The sequence below is a fragment of the Podarcis vaucheri genome (assembly GCF_965113315.1).
Source record: "Podarcis vaucheri genome assembly, chromosome: 17".
In the NCBI taxonomy this organism is placed as follows: domain Eukaryota; kingdom Metazoa; phylum Chordata; class Lepidosauria; order Squamata; family Lacertidae; genus Podarcis; species Podarcis vaucheri.
The window spans coordinates 35,114,142-35,127,731 of record NC_138755.1 but is presented as its reverse complement, the minus strand read 5'-3'; the positions used below and the strand labels follow the sequence as shown (position 1 = coordinate 35,127,731).

The 13,590-nt window shown below is 42.6% G+C and overlaps 2 protein-coding genes across 2 annotated transcripts in view; one reads left to right on the top strand and one right to left on the bottom strand.

The window, feature by feature from the left end:
• PURG (purine rich element binding protein G) overlaps positions 1-13,590 on the bottom strand; it is a 228,491-nt gene that overhangs the window by 10,859 nt on the left and 204,042 nt on the right. The window lies entirely within an intron of this gene.
• WRN (WRN RecQ like helicase) overlaps positions 1-13,590 on the top strand; it is a 57,882-nt gene that overhangs the window by 5,073 nt on the left and 39,219 nt on the right. Inside the window, exons 5-13 of the mRNA XM_082204563.1 lie at positions 148-296; positions 3,337-3,486; positions 4,661-4,733; positions 7,495-7,609; positions 8,369-8,762; positions 9,976-10,056; positions 11,695-11,827; positions 12,177-12,252; positions 13,307-13,374. Of these exons, the coding sequence (XP_082060689.1) occupies positions 148-296; positions 3,337-3,486; positions 4,661-4,733; positions 7,495-7,609; positions 8,369-8,762; positions 9,976-10,056; positions 11,695-11,827; positions 12,177-12,252; positions 13,307-13,374 (1,239 nt within the window). The remainder of the gene's footprint in view (positions 1-147; positions 297-3,336; positions 3,487-4,660; positions 4,734-7,494; positions 7,610-8,368; positions 8,763-9,975; positions 10,057-11,694; positions 11,828-12,176; positions 12,253-13,306; positions 13,375-13,590) is intronic.

Genomic DNA, 13,590 nt, shown 5'->3' with positions numbered 1-13,590 from the left:
CTGTGATAGAGACCAGAATAACATATAATTTACTTCTTCTTTTTTTTTTTTTTAAAGCATTGTGAAAAGCCTAAGGTTACATTAAATAGATAGGATATACATTCCTTAAGTGGTTATTTTAAAAATGTGCATACTTGATCTTTTCAGACTTTCCTTTGGCACTAAAAAAATTGCTTGAAAGTAACACTATTAAAAAAGTTGGGGTTGGTATCGAAGGGGATAAATGGAAGCTGATGCGTGATTTTGAAATCAAGTTGGAGAGCCTTGTGGACCTCGGTGACCTTGCTAATGAAAAGGTAATAATAACTCACTCTTTGTTATTAGAGTGGGTACTCAACAGAGAAGTTATAGAAGATCAGCTATGTAGGTGAGAAACCCTATGCTGTGTATTTAGACTAACATTGCTGGATGAATCTCCTGCAGCTAGTGATATCTTAAATTTTAAATGTAAAACATGGTAAAATGAAAATGGATATCCCATAATGAGATCCTTTTAGGATCAATGTTCATATTGTGCCAAATACTTTCTTCTCCTTCGCTTTTGCTTATTGGACTGTATTTTCATTCTGCATTATATGAACCTTTGTGATTTTTAAAATATAAATAATATGGAGGAACTACTATGGTTGCTGGTCTCAGATCCGCCTAGTGCAAAGAATTCATTTCCCAGACTATGAATCTATAGGAATTTAGAGAGACTGAGAATGGACTGTCTCAGTAGCTAGAAATTTCACTTTCCACAAACCTGGGATGAGCCTTCTTGCTTGTCACTTGAGTATTGTTTTTTTTTTTTTTAAAGATATTTATTAAATTTTCACAAATTATAAACTCAAACATAATACAAACAAACACACACAAAGACAAACAAATATAATTTCAAATCCTTATTCTCTTAAAACCTACTTCACCGACCTCCTCATACCTCCCCTTTCTGCATTCCAATTTCAAATATTTAGTTCAGCAAATCCTCACCCTTAATTTGATCTAATTGTAGTTCTTTCTTTTCCTTTACCCTAAACTTTACAGCTGTAATCCCGCTTACTTCTATTACCGCAACATTTTAACACTCATTAATTTTACAATGTCTCTTAAGATAGATCTTAAATTTCTTCCAATCTTCTTCCGCCGTCTCTTTTCCCTGGTCTCAGATTCTGCCAGTCGTCACTTGAGTATTGTTTGGCCAGGGTTCACTGAATTCTCATGTAATGTGTTGGTCCAATGACACAAAACACAGGAACATAGGAAGCTGCCTTATACTGAGTCAGACCAATGGCCCATTTAGCTTAGTATTTAGCAGTAGTTCTCCAGGGCTTCCAGCAGGGATGCCTCCCGGCCGTACCTGGGGATGCCAGGGATTGGGCCGTCTTCATGCAAGGCAGAGGCTCTGTTAGTGAGTTATGGCACACCGAGCCTTATGTGATGAATATTTTCAGCTAATGATACAGAACTTTACTCTTACTCAGCGGATATAATAATAATAAGAATTTGTTATTTGTACCCCGCCCATCTGGCTGGGTTTCCCCAGCCACTCTGGGCGGCTTCCACAAAGACCAAAAATACACTAATATGCCATACATTAAAAACTTCCCTGAACAGGGCTGCCTTAAGATGTCTTCTGAATGTCAGGTAGTTGTTGTTGTCTTTGACATCTGCTGGAAGGGCGTTCCACAGGGCGGGCGCCACTACCGAGAAGGCCCGCTGCCTGGTTCCCTGTAGCTTTGCTTGTCGCAATGAGGGAACCGCCAGAAGGCCCTCGGTGCTGGACCTCAGCGTCCAGGTAGAACGATGGGGGTGGAGATGCTCCTTCAGGTATACTGGGCCGAGGCCATTTAGGGCTTTCAAGGTCAACACCAACACTTTGAATTGTGCTCGGAAACATACTGGGAGCCAATGTAGGTCTTTCAAGACCGGTATTATGTGGTCTCGGCAGCCGCCCGCAGTCACCAGTCTAGCTGCCGCATTCTGGATTAGTTGTAGTTTCCGGGTCACCTTCAAAGGTAGCCCCACGTAGAGCGCATTATAGTAGTCCAAGCGGGAGATAACCAGAGCATGCACCACTCTGGTGAGATGTGGGCAGGTAGGGTCTCAGCCTGCGTACCAGGTGGAGTTGGTAGACAGCTGCCCTGGATACAGAATTGACCTGTGCCTCCATGGACAGCTGTGAGTCCAAAATGACTCCCAGGCTGCGCACCTGGTCCTTCAGAGGCACAGTTACCCCATTCAGGACCAGGGAGTCCTCCACAACTGCCTGCCCCCTGTCCCCCAAAAACAGTACTTCTGTCTTGTCAGGATTCAACCTTAATCCATTAGCCACCATCCATCCTCCAACCGCCTCCAGAATACATCTATTCATTGTGGCACACTGCCTTGCCAAATGCAAGGTGGTTCTTTTAAAAGAGATTCAGAAGCAATACAAAACACGAGTGAGAAGAAGGTTTTATTCCTAAAAAACGAGCAATATATACCGTATTTTTTGCACCATAACACTCACTTTTTTCCTCCTAGAAAGTAAGGGGAAATGTCTGTGCATGTTATGGAGGGAATGCCTACGGGTGGCATGCCTACGGATTTTCCTCCTCTAAAAACTACGTGCGTGTTATGGTTGGGTGCGTGTTATAGAGCGAAAAATACGGTACATACCAAGCATGCACTTCTATCTGCAACTTGGAAGCCCTCAAGATGTGGCGAAGTGACTCCCCCAGGTAGCCTCAGTTTGCACAGCCCTGCAGCCAATCAGTCCGTGCACAAACTTCTGAAAAACTCTGCCCAAGCCATCCGATGTTATAGATAGCCATCTCCTCTCAATGCCCCACTTTCCCATAACAATTTCCAACATCACAGAAGGTTCCCAGCGCTATCCTCCCAGACTGATTAAGGCGTATGTGGGGCTTCACCTCCTCACCACTGATTAGGACATCGAAAACTGTTCTCACACCATCAAAAGCTTAACAGCTGCGAGGGAGGACATCAAAAACTGTTCTCACACCATCAAAAACTTAACAGCTGCGAGGGAGGGGGAAGGAAGGATAACCATGTTAGAATCACTAACTCTTTGATAAACATTTTGTCTTCTGGATGGATTTCCCATGCACACACTTAATTGCAGCATAGCTCATGTTAAAGGTAGCTGATTTAAGGTTTCGTATCATGAAATTCTTTCACAGCCTATTGCTCCCCTTAACCTCTGTTTTAAAATTTAGCGTGTTCTCCGAACACATTTAAAACCTGCAATTTAGATTTATTCCATCTCTATCTGAAATATATCACTGTGCGCTTATTATCTGATGTAGCCTCAAAAACAGCTCGCGCTTAATGTTTGCAACTTATTTCGTTTAGCTCAAATGTAAAGAGACCTGGAGTCTAAACAACCTTCTGAAGCATCTGTTCCACAAACAGCTTTTGAAGGACAAATCGGTCCGTTGTGGTAACTGGAAGCAGTTTCCCCTTACAGAGGAGCAAAAGCTGTATGCCGCCACCGATGCTTATGTATGTACTAAGAAGCTTATATTTTTCTAGGTGACGTCTGGCAGTATGCAATTTGCAAGCTTACTATGGCCTGGTTTGGATGATCGGCTTAATATGCCAAGATGTGGATGAGCCTTGTGTCTGAGTACACAGCCCCTACCCTCTTACTTTCTCAGCGTCCCGTGAATTAACCCAGAACTCTACTGCCAGGCATAGTTTCCTGTTTGATCCTACCAAAGACACTTTCCCTTGGTAGTGCTGAAGTGATCTTATGTAGAGAGCAGCATCCTCTGACTTCTATAAACCATATCCCAGAATTGCAAAGTCACATGGGGGATATGGGGCTGAGTGTTGTTCCTTGATATTTGTTGGCACCGTAACATTTTGCTTTTAAAAAGTAGAAGCAACTGATACGGGTGAGAATCAGTGGTTTTGGCCAATGTTACAGGCTCCCTCAATTCTCTGATTAAAAGAAGTGTTAAGCCACTCAGAAGGTAGAGAGAGAGAGAGTATTTCTTGGAGGACATCCCAGCTACATAGGACTGGGCTGCCAAAAGGAAACAGAAATGGCTTCTGATCCAATCTGGAAGCTTCTGGTCATAATTAACTTCATAGAATTCTGCATTAACCACGCATCATTAATTTTGCATGAAGCTGCCTGCCAGTTAAGGGCATCATTCTCTCACTATCCCTGTTGTCAGAGATCAGGCAGGTGGCATCTGTGGAAGGGGTTTTCTCCATGGGGGGTGCCTTGACTTTGAATTGATCTCCCCAGGGCTCCTTGCCTAATGCTTAGAGTAATGAATTCTAACTGCCAGGCCAATACCTTATTTCCATGGGCTTTTAATGACTAGTTACCTTTTTGCTGTCCGCTGAAAATTCCCACCTAGTCCCACTTTTTATTCAAACTGTATTAAGCTGTTTCCCTGTTGTTTATGGTTTTATAATTTTTAAAATTGTTCATTATTGTTATTTTAAATGGTATACATCCTTGAAAATTCTTGTTATGAGTCGGAACAGACTTTAAAAAAGAAAATAGTTGAGCACAGTGTTAAAAGAATGTTCACTGTTAAGATGCTAATAAAAACAAAAAAATTTTGAGAGAGAGATAGGTAGTTTTAAATTATATGGACTGAGAAAAAATGTTAAGCATTACCTTTTGCATTAAAAAGTTCTCTTTGCTCTTATTTTGTAGGCTAGCCTTCTCATTTACGAAAAACTGGTGAACATGAGTACTTCTAAGCAGATGCAAATTAGGACAGAAAAAGGTGAGCTTCAACGTAAACCATAATGAGGTTCTACCCATCCCCACTTTCAACTTCTGTTGTCTTTCCTCTTTTCCTAAAATGCATTGGGCAACGTGATAGACACAGTTAATAATAATAATAATTTATTATTTATACCCCGCCCATCTGGCTGGGCTTCCCCAGCCACTCTGGGCGGCTTCCCAAAAAATATTAAAATACTGTAATACATCAAATATTAAAAGCTACCCTAAACAGGGCTGCCTTCAGATGTCTTCTAAAAGTCTGGTAGTTGTTGTTCTCTTTGACATCTGGTGGGAGGGCGTTCCACAGGGCGGGTGCCACCCTCTGCCTGGTTCCCTGGGCTTCTCGCAATGAGGGAACCGCCAGAAGGCCCTCAGTGCTGGACCTCGGTGTCCGGATAGAACGATGGAGGTGGAAACGCTACTTCAGTTATACTGGACCAAGGCCGTTTAGGGCTTTAAAGGTCAGCCCCAACACTTTGAATTGTGCAGGGAAACGTACTGGGAGTTCATACTGTGTGTATTATCAGAGCTGTGGGAAAATAGAGTAAAGGTAAAGGTAAAGGTACCCCTGCCCGAACGGGCCAGTCTTGACAGACTCTGGGGTTTGTAGAAAATAGAGTGGGTGTGGTCATATACTTGAATGAAATCGCAAACTGTTTGGTATACATAGTAATACCTTGCACACCTCAAAAGGTGTCCCTTTTAGATTGGAAAGATTGCTAGCATGACTTTCCAATGACTGTATTTTACAAAAAGCATGGGGGAAGGCGGGTCTTTTAAAAGGCATTGCATTTTTCTATACAATTGGAAGACTAGGGCGTACACTATGACCCTGTACATGGATGCATTCTACACACGTTTCCTTCAGATACCGCAAATTCAGGCAATTTATAGCTTTCAGTGCTTTTATTTGGTTCCTCTGCCACGTGGATCCACAGATAATGAGGCGACGCTGATGAGAGTTTGCAGCAGCAGGGATACCTCCGAGCGAGTGACTGTTTCCAACTACCGTAGCTGCTCTAGTTGACTAGCTTTGGTTAACTAGAAGCAGAAGTGAAAGCTTCTAAGCACCTCCTCATTTGCTAACCTGGAAGGGTGCTTGGATTGTCCACATTGCACTAAACAATGAATTACTGTTTCAAACTTGGATCCCCAGCTGCTGTTGGACTACAAGTCCCATCATCCCTAGCTAGCAGAGAGGGCTTTTCCAATTCATGCTTTAAAACTGGGGTGTCCAACCTGTCGACTGTGATTGACTGGTCGATCCCCGGATGATCGTGGTCAATCGGTGGTAGTGATAAGCAATGGAGTGAAAGTCCCTGGCCGCCGTCGCTCTTTTCCTCTGTTGTGTCAAATGGGTGTTTTGCCAACGAGTTAGAAAACAAAAGCAGTTGTTACTGCTGCATTGTTGTTTTAGGTGAGCGATGTCTCCCCCCCCAATATAAAGCTAAACATGCTTTGCTTCCCCCCCTAAAAAAAGGTAAACAACTTTGCCTTCGTCCCCCCCCCCCAAAGGTCAGCAACTCAACAACTTTGGGTCTCCCTCCAAAAGGGGGAGTAGATCGCATTCTCTTGGGAGTTGGACGTGCCTGCTATAAAACATGTTGTGCCACCTCCCTCTCCCTGTTAAAATCCCTCTTAAATATATGTGTGTGTGTGTGTGTGTGTGTGAGAGAGAGAGAGAGAGAGAGAGAGAGAGAGAACCAATTGGTTTTTACTGATACATCACTGATGTTCTTTTGGTTGTTATCCTATTTTTATGTTCGTATGTTGCACACCACATTGTTATATATTCTGGTAAGTGCAGTTTGCAAATATTTAAATAAGTAAATATATATATGATAATTCGGTTGCAAACTTGTGTACTTACCGGGGAATGCACTGCTGAAATCAGCAGAGCTTGTTTCTAAAAAAAAGTATACAGTGGTACCTCGGGTTAAGAACTTAATTCATTCCAGAGGTCCGTTCTTAACCTGAAACTGTTCTTAACCTGAAGCACCTTGGGTTACAGATGCTTCAGGTTACAGACTCCGCTAACCCAGACATAATACCTCGGGTTAAGAACTTTGCTTCAGGATGAGAACAGAAATCGTGCTCTGGTGGCGCAGCAGCAGCAGGAGGCCCCATTAGCTAAAGTGGTGCTTCAGGTTAAGAACAGTTTCAGGTTAAGAACAGACCTCTGGAACGAATTAAGTACTTAACCCGAGGTACCACTGTACTTCGCCTTCATCTTCCATCTTTAATGAAAAAAATTGCAAGGCACCAACACATTGAATTGGGTCCATGAAACAGACTGGCAGGTAATGGACCCGCAACTGCATGTTGGATGAGTTGCAGTTTCTGAGCACTCTTTGGAAACGGCTACATGTAGGCAACATTGTAGTAACTCAACATAAAGGTTAACACTGCATTATTATTATTATTATTTATTAATAATTAGGATTTAGGTGGTAGACTCATTTCATAGCAAGGATATGGTGATTTAAGAATGACCAGAAAGATTTAAGCATGCATATGAAACATCTTAGGAGAATTCTTTGCCTCTCTGAAAAAGCCCAGTGGAAGCCCATTTAAAAGTAATCATTGCAATATCCCTTATTTTGCGAGCAGGCCTGACATTTTAAGAGAAGTAAATCGCTATTAAAACAATGAATTTTACTTTGTTGTTGTTGTTTCAAAGCCAGGTAACTGGAAAAGAGCACATAGTACTTGGTAAAAATAACGTTCACATTGACCTTCCCTCCCCTAAAAACAAACAGATGGGGCCCTATTGGCAAGTGAAGTGAAGAAGGAATTCGCATCTTTATTAGAGGAGATGGTGGATTTAGCAAATAATCTTCCTGGCACTTTTGGACAATCTACAAACGTTCAAAGGTTAGGTGTTGTTTGCTTTATTGGTACAAATTAATGGTATTGTGTTCTTTCTCAGAACATTAATGATCTAATTCAGTGAGTGCACTATTTGTATGTTTATGAAATCATATAAGTTAAGTGGGCTTGATAAGACAGAACCAAAGACAGGCCTTCTTTACTTGCACCGGGACGTCTGTACTTGCACCGTAGCTTTTTGGGCCTTATTTCTTAGTGCATTTCCGTTTACTCCTTAAAAAATCTTTCTAAGAATGTCGGGAGACCCCCTGAATGTATTTTATAGAGCATCAAGAAATATTTCATGTGTAGTTGCCTTTTAAGGTGTGCTTGCCTGGATTGCAGGACAAGTTTTTTTAAATTGTGGTACCCAGATTATAAGAGTTGTACCCCCGCCTCTTCTGAACTGTGAAAACATCTTGATTTTGTCTGATTTAGTCTGAGCTAAATTTCCATTCTCCTTTAGCTTGTTGATTATTTTTAATGATCCCTTTTCCTTCTTGGATTTAACTGTGTCTTTTAAGACCTATTTTTTAAATGTAATTGAATAACCTTTGTTTTTTAATTGAAAAGTGCTTTTGAATAAGGGCTAAAATATGGGCAATAGATAACTGGATTGTATGTATGGCTTTCTGGATCCTACTAAGAAAGGGGAGTGCATTTAGATCAGACCAAGAATACATCCAAGTTTGCTTTAACCCTCTTTGGATAAATCCACCAAGCCCATTTTGAAGCTTGCTCTGTCTTTTTGACATTCTTTAATAGAGCTGCAGAAATTTTGGCTGCCATGTCAGAAAACTTCAAGGCTTTCAGAAGAGAGCTGCTTGTTGAGCCTACCATCCAGATGGAGCTGGGAGATACTACAGATTCAGAAATGATCTGCGGTAATGAAGAAAAAACTGAAATATCAGACTTGACTTCCAAGGTCACGTCTGAGTCAATCAATCGTGTGGGTCACAAGCTAGTCCAAAAGGAAGCCCTAATGGAAGGTGAATCGGGAATTAATAAGGAAAAACACGCAGATGATGCTTCAGACAGTAGCTCTAAAGCTGTGGTGGGAGAATGCTTAATGTCGCTAGATATAACTGAATATGAACTTCAAATGTTGGAGCGTCAGGCTGAGGAGGAGCTGCTAAGTGAAATGGCTTGTATGTCTAAGGTGAGTCTATCTGGATAAGGGTCTAAGAAAAGTAGCACAGTGGAACCTTGGTTGTCGAACGCTTCAGAAGCCAAACAATTCAGAACCCGAACGTCGACAGCCCGGAAGGGAATGCTTCTGTTTTTGAACGATTTTTGGAAGTCGAACGCCTTCCGAGCTGCGTTTCTCCCATTTTTTCAATGGATTTTGCCGACCGCAATTGCGCCTCGGTTGTCGAACGGTCTTCCAGAAAGTGTTCCAATTCAAAGTGTTGGTGCTGACCTTTAAAGCCCTAAACGGCCTCGGTCCTGTATACCTGAAGGAGCGTCTCCACCCCCATCGTTCAGCCCGGACACTGAGGTCCAGCACCGAGGGCCTTCTGGCAGTTCCCTCATTGCGAGAATTGAGGTTACAGGGAACCAGGCACAGGGCCTTCTTGGTAGTGGCGCCCGCCCTGTTGAACGCCCTCCCTTCAGATGTGAAGGAAATAAGCAGCTATCCTATCTTTAAAAGAGATCTGAAGGCAGCCCTGTTTAGGGAAGTTGTTAATATTTAACGCTGTATTGTTTTTAACACTTGATTGGGAGCCGCCCAGAGTGGCTGGGAAAACTCAGCCAGATGGGCGGGGTATAAATAATAAATTATTATTATTATTATTATTATTATTATTATTATTATTATTATTATTATTATTCCAGAACAGATTACGTTCGACCATCGAGGTTCCACTGTAATGTTTAATCTATTAACAACCAGATATTTCTCCCAGATTTCAGTAGGGCTGCAACAACTGAAGCCGTATTGTATGAGAGGTGGGCGGGGGTCTGCTTGCTTCTAGAAATCTGAGAAACCCCCGTTTTCTCCCGTGACAAAATATCGGACTTTTAAACCCCTCTCCTAACTCAATAATAAGGCTGTGCATAACCCTTCCCATGTTACAAGGGTCTCCATCATTTTGGGGAGAAAGTGCTGTGAGCATGAGCCACACATGACTGCTATGGGGCGTGGCATAACACAAAGTGGCTGCTTTGGGGGATGGCATAATGGCCGTCACATCTAAATGAACAGAAAAAGAGACAGAACTACAAAATGGTATGGACATGCCCCTTGCCCCCCACCTCAGTTGCCCTATCAATGGGGGGAAAGGCACAAACATCAGCTGCTGTCATGTTTGCTCACAGAGAGAAGCAACAGCAAAATAGAAACTGCACTCACTTTGAAATGTTCCTTTTAGGAATCAAGCCATCTAGAGGATGAAGAGGATTCTCTTTGCACCATTGAAGATGATGATGAACTTGAAATGGAGATGCTTAAAGTAGGTGTTTGAAAATCTACTTACCAGTTTTTAAAGTGCATTTGATCATGTTTCTGTTAAATATCAGGTATAAGTACAGTGGTACCTTGGAAGTCGAACGGAATCCGTTCCGGAAGTCCATTCAACTTCCAAAACGTTCAGAAACCAAGGTACAGCTTCCGATTGGCTGCAGGAAGCCGTGGAAGCCGCATCGGACTTTCGGGTTCCAGTGAACGTTTACAAACCGGAAAACTCACTGGCTGGGAACAGTATTTTACTGTGTGCTTTTAATAAAGGCCCATGGAGGCATTGGCATTCTGATTAGAGAGACAGAAAAGCAGCTATGGTTGCCTAAATGAAAGTGAGAACGTAGCATGTTTTGGTGAACCGGCGCTGTGTGTCAAAGGTCCCTGCATGGGGGAACCACTTATGCAACAAGGTCTCAGCTGCTCGTGCTGCCCCCTCCTAGAGAGATTATGGTAATTCAGGGTTTACACGAACAGTAAAATACTGTTTATGGACAGTAAAATTCATGGAAAGGTCCAACCCCACCCTGGTCCTGTTGTTGATGGATAAAAATTGTGTCTTTTTTCTAGAGGGTTCTTCTACATTAGTTTTTTTGTGTGGATGGGGTGGGAATTGCATTGCCGGGCTTTAACTTTCTGTCTGCTGGCTGCCTCACCTTGCATTCTTGGGATCATTGGGATCCCAGTCAAGGCTCAGTTTTGCTGAGTATCAATTACCAGGAGTATCTAGGGGGTTCTCCTGATCCTCCCTGAGCCAATTAGTTTCTTTCTGGCTAGTTAGATTTTAATTTTCAGTTCTTTATTTAAATACCCACCATAGAGAGATGCTCTGAAGCTTGGTTATACTGAGATAAGGAAGCAAGGGTTGGAATGGGTTGTTAAGCATCCCTATCATGTATTTGGGTTGCTTGTCCGTTCATGGTATAACAGAGATAATTGTGTTGAATTTGGCTGGGAAAAGTTAGAAATCCCAGGGATGAGGCTTGAGCCTCTTCCATTTTCTCACGGCGTCTGTTACAAAACAATGGCTGCTGACCTTTAAAAATAATAATTTACTTTTCTTTCAGATGTTTGTTTTTTCCGTGTACGAGCATGTTTTTGTAAATGTGTTGCTTTTTGGAATAAATAAGTTGTTATTGAGAGAGAGGTTTTGTAAATAGAGAGAGAGAGCGCGCGCACTAGCTCTTGGTCATGTGCTTTGCCAGGTATTTCCTCTACTGAAGAAGTTTGTATTTGGTATAGTATGTTTGACTGGAGCCATTGAGAAAATGTTTGACAAGCAAGAATAGACTTTTAAATACTGGTGCAGTTTAGCGAAATGAAATGCTGCCTCTTCTCCTGTGCCTTAACAGCAACTTGATATGTAGAAATCTGGAGCTTTTTCTTGACGGGCAGATAAAGTGATAGAACTAATTGCAACTTTTCCCACCAGCCAAGTTTCTTTGTAATGGAATGTTATTTTTACAGTCTAGAGTCATTCTATTGATAGGGTTTATGAGCTCATTAACTAAATTAAAGAACAAACCAAACAGGTGTGATCAAATGTAACTTCACTCCAGCAATGAGAGCCACCTCTGATTTATTTGCATCTTTTGATCTAAGAGTGTGTTAACTTGTCCAATCTCTTCTCCAGTCCTTAGAAGAAATAGACAAGCAGAATAAAGATTTCACTGATTCGACCCTGGATAAGTCCAAGAGGCAAAATGAACTCACTGTAGATGATAATGAGGAAGATGAAGGCATTGAGGAAGAGGAGGAAAGTTGGGGTAAATAGTTTTTTTATATAAAAAACCCACTTTAAAAGTTTGTTAAAACATATCCAAAGAACCACCTATTTAGTTCTGCACTTCAAAGGGAACTTGTATTTCTCGAAAGAGAAGCTTAGGCAAACCTCCAAGTTTCAAGAGCAATTTATAATAAAGCATGGGGAATTTGCTGTTTAGGGGTGGCGAGGAAACCAGAATTCTCACTGAGGGATGCCTACAATAGTTAATTTGACCCCAGTCACTATAACAAGTTAAAATGGAGACCTAGCTACAAGAACTGCTTCTCATGACTTCACTAGATTTTGTACATTCTTTAGCTCTGAATCTTGTGTTTTCTGTGTTTTCAAAGATTCCTACTTGCCTAGACCCAACGATAAACAAATTGCTTGCCTAAAGATGTATTTTGGACATGCAAATTTTAAACCGTAAGTTTTGTTGTTTTCCTTTCCTATACACAACAATAGGAAGGGATCTGTGCTTTGTATTTACCGCATAAACATATATCCCTGGGACAGATCCCTTGCCCCAGCTGTACTGCTGAATAGGACTCACCATATGGGTTGCGACCAGCATGCATAGTGCAGTGGTCTTTAAGCTGTCTTGCTTGGAACATATGGTGGGCTCTGCAATGGTGAGATCAGTGCTGGTGGAGTGGGCTCCCTGAAAAGAGTGGGCAAGTTATCAATCCCCCCACAGGGCCAGGGGAGTGTTGTATTAGGTGTCTTCTAGGGCACGCTCATGGTGCAAATGAGATGATAGTGGCTTGGTCAGTGGAACAGGAACCAATGGGCTCATTAGGAGGTGGACATCTGGACTAGCTGCATGCATAGGCAGGCAGGGACAATGAGGAATTGACTTGTTGCAAAGGTGACATGGCTGGCTGGATGTTTTCGTGATAGAAGGCAGAGGAAGGGAGACACCAAGGAGAACAATTCTTGCACCTCTGATCTATTCTGAATTCCTTAGCTGGAATAGCTCAGTCAACAGAGCATAGAAGACTCAGCTTTCTGTAAAAAGAAACCTGTATGTTGCACATGGGGACGCGGGTGGCGCTGTGGGTTAAACCACAGAGCCTAGGGCTTGCCGATCAGAAGGTCGGCGGTTCGAATCCCCACGACGGGGTGAGCTCCCGTTGCTCGGTCCCTGCTCCTGCCAACCTAGCAGTTCGAAAGCACACCAAAGTGCAAGTAGATAAGTAGGTACCACTCTGGCGGGAAGGTAAACAGCGTTACCGTGCGCTGCTCTGGTTCGCCAAAAGCAGCTTAGTCATGCTGGCCACATGACCTGGAAGCTGTACGCCGGCTCCCTCGGCCAATAAAGCGAGATGAGCGCCGCAACCCCAGAGTCGGCTACGACTGGACCTAATGGTCAGGGGTCCCTTTACCTTTATGTTGCACATGAGAAAGTGACTGCTAAGTTGCTGAATAAGACTCAAATGAGAGTTGAACCTTTTGTGTCATGTTTTTCCTTAACTTCAAGGGTCCAGTGGAAAGTGATCTCTTCGGTTTTGCAAGACAGACGAGACAACCTTGTTGTCATGGCAACTGGTGAGCTGCATATATTTTTTCCACAGGATGCCGTATGAGGGATAAACCCATGAAGATGACTTCCTGAGAGTGTTAGGGTGTAGTGATATGAGCGATTGTTGCCCCATTGCGGGGATAAAATGCCAAGGATATCTTTGGGTTGGGAGTCTGTAAGCTTTTTGGGTGCCATGGTTTGGAGTTTTAAGAACTGCAACTTTAAGGAAGCTCATGAACTTT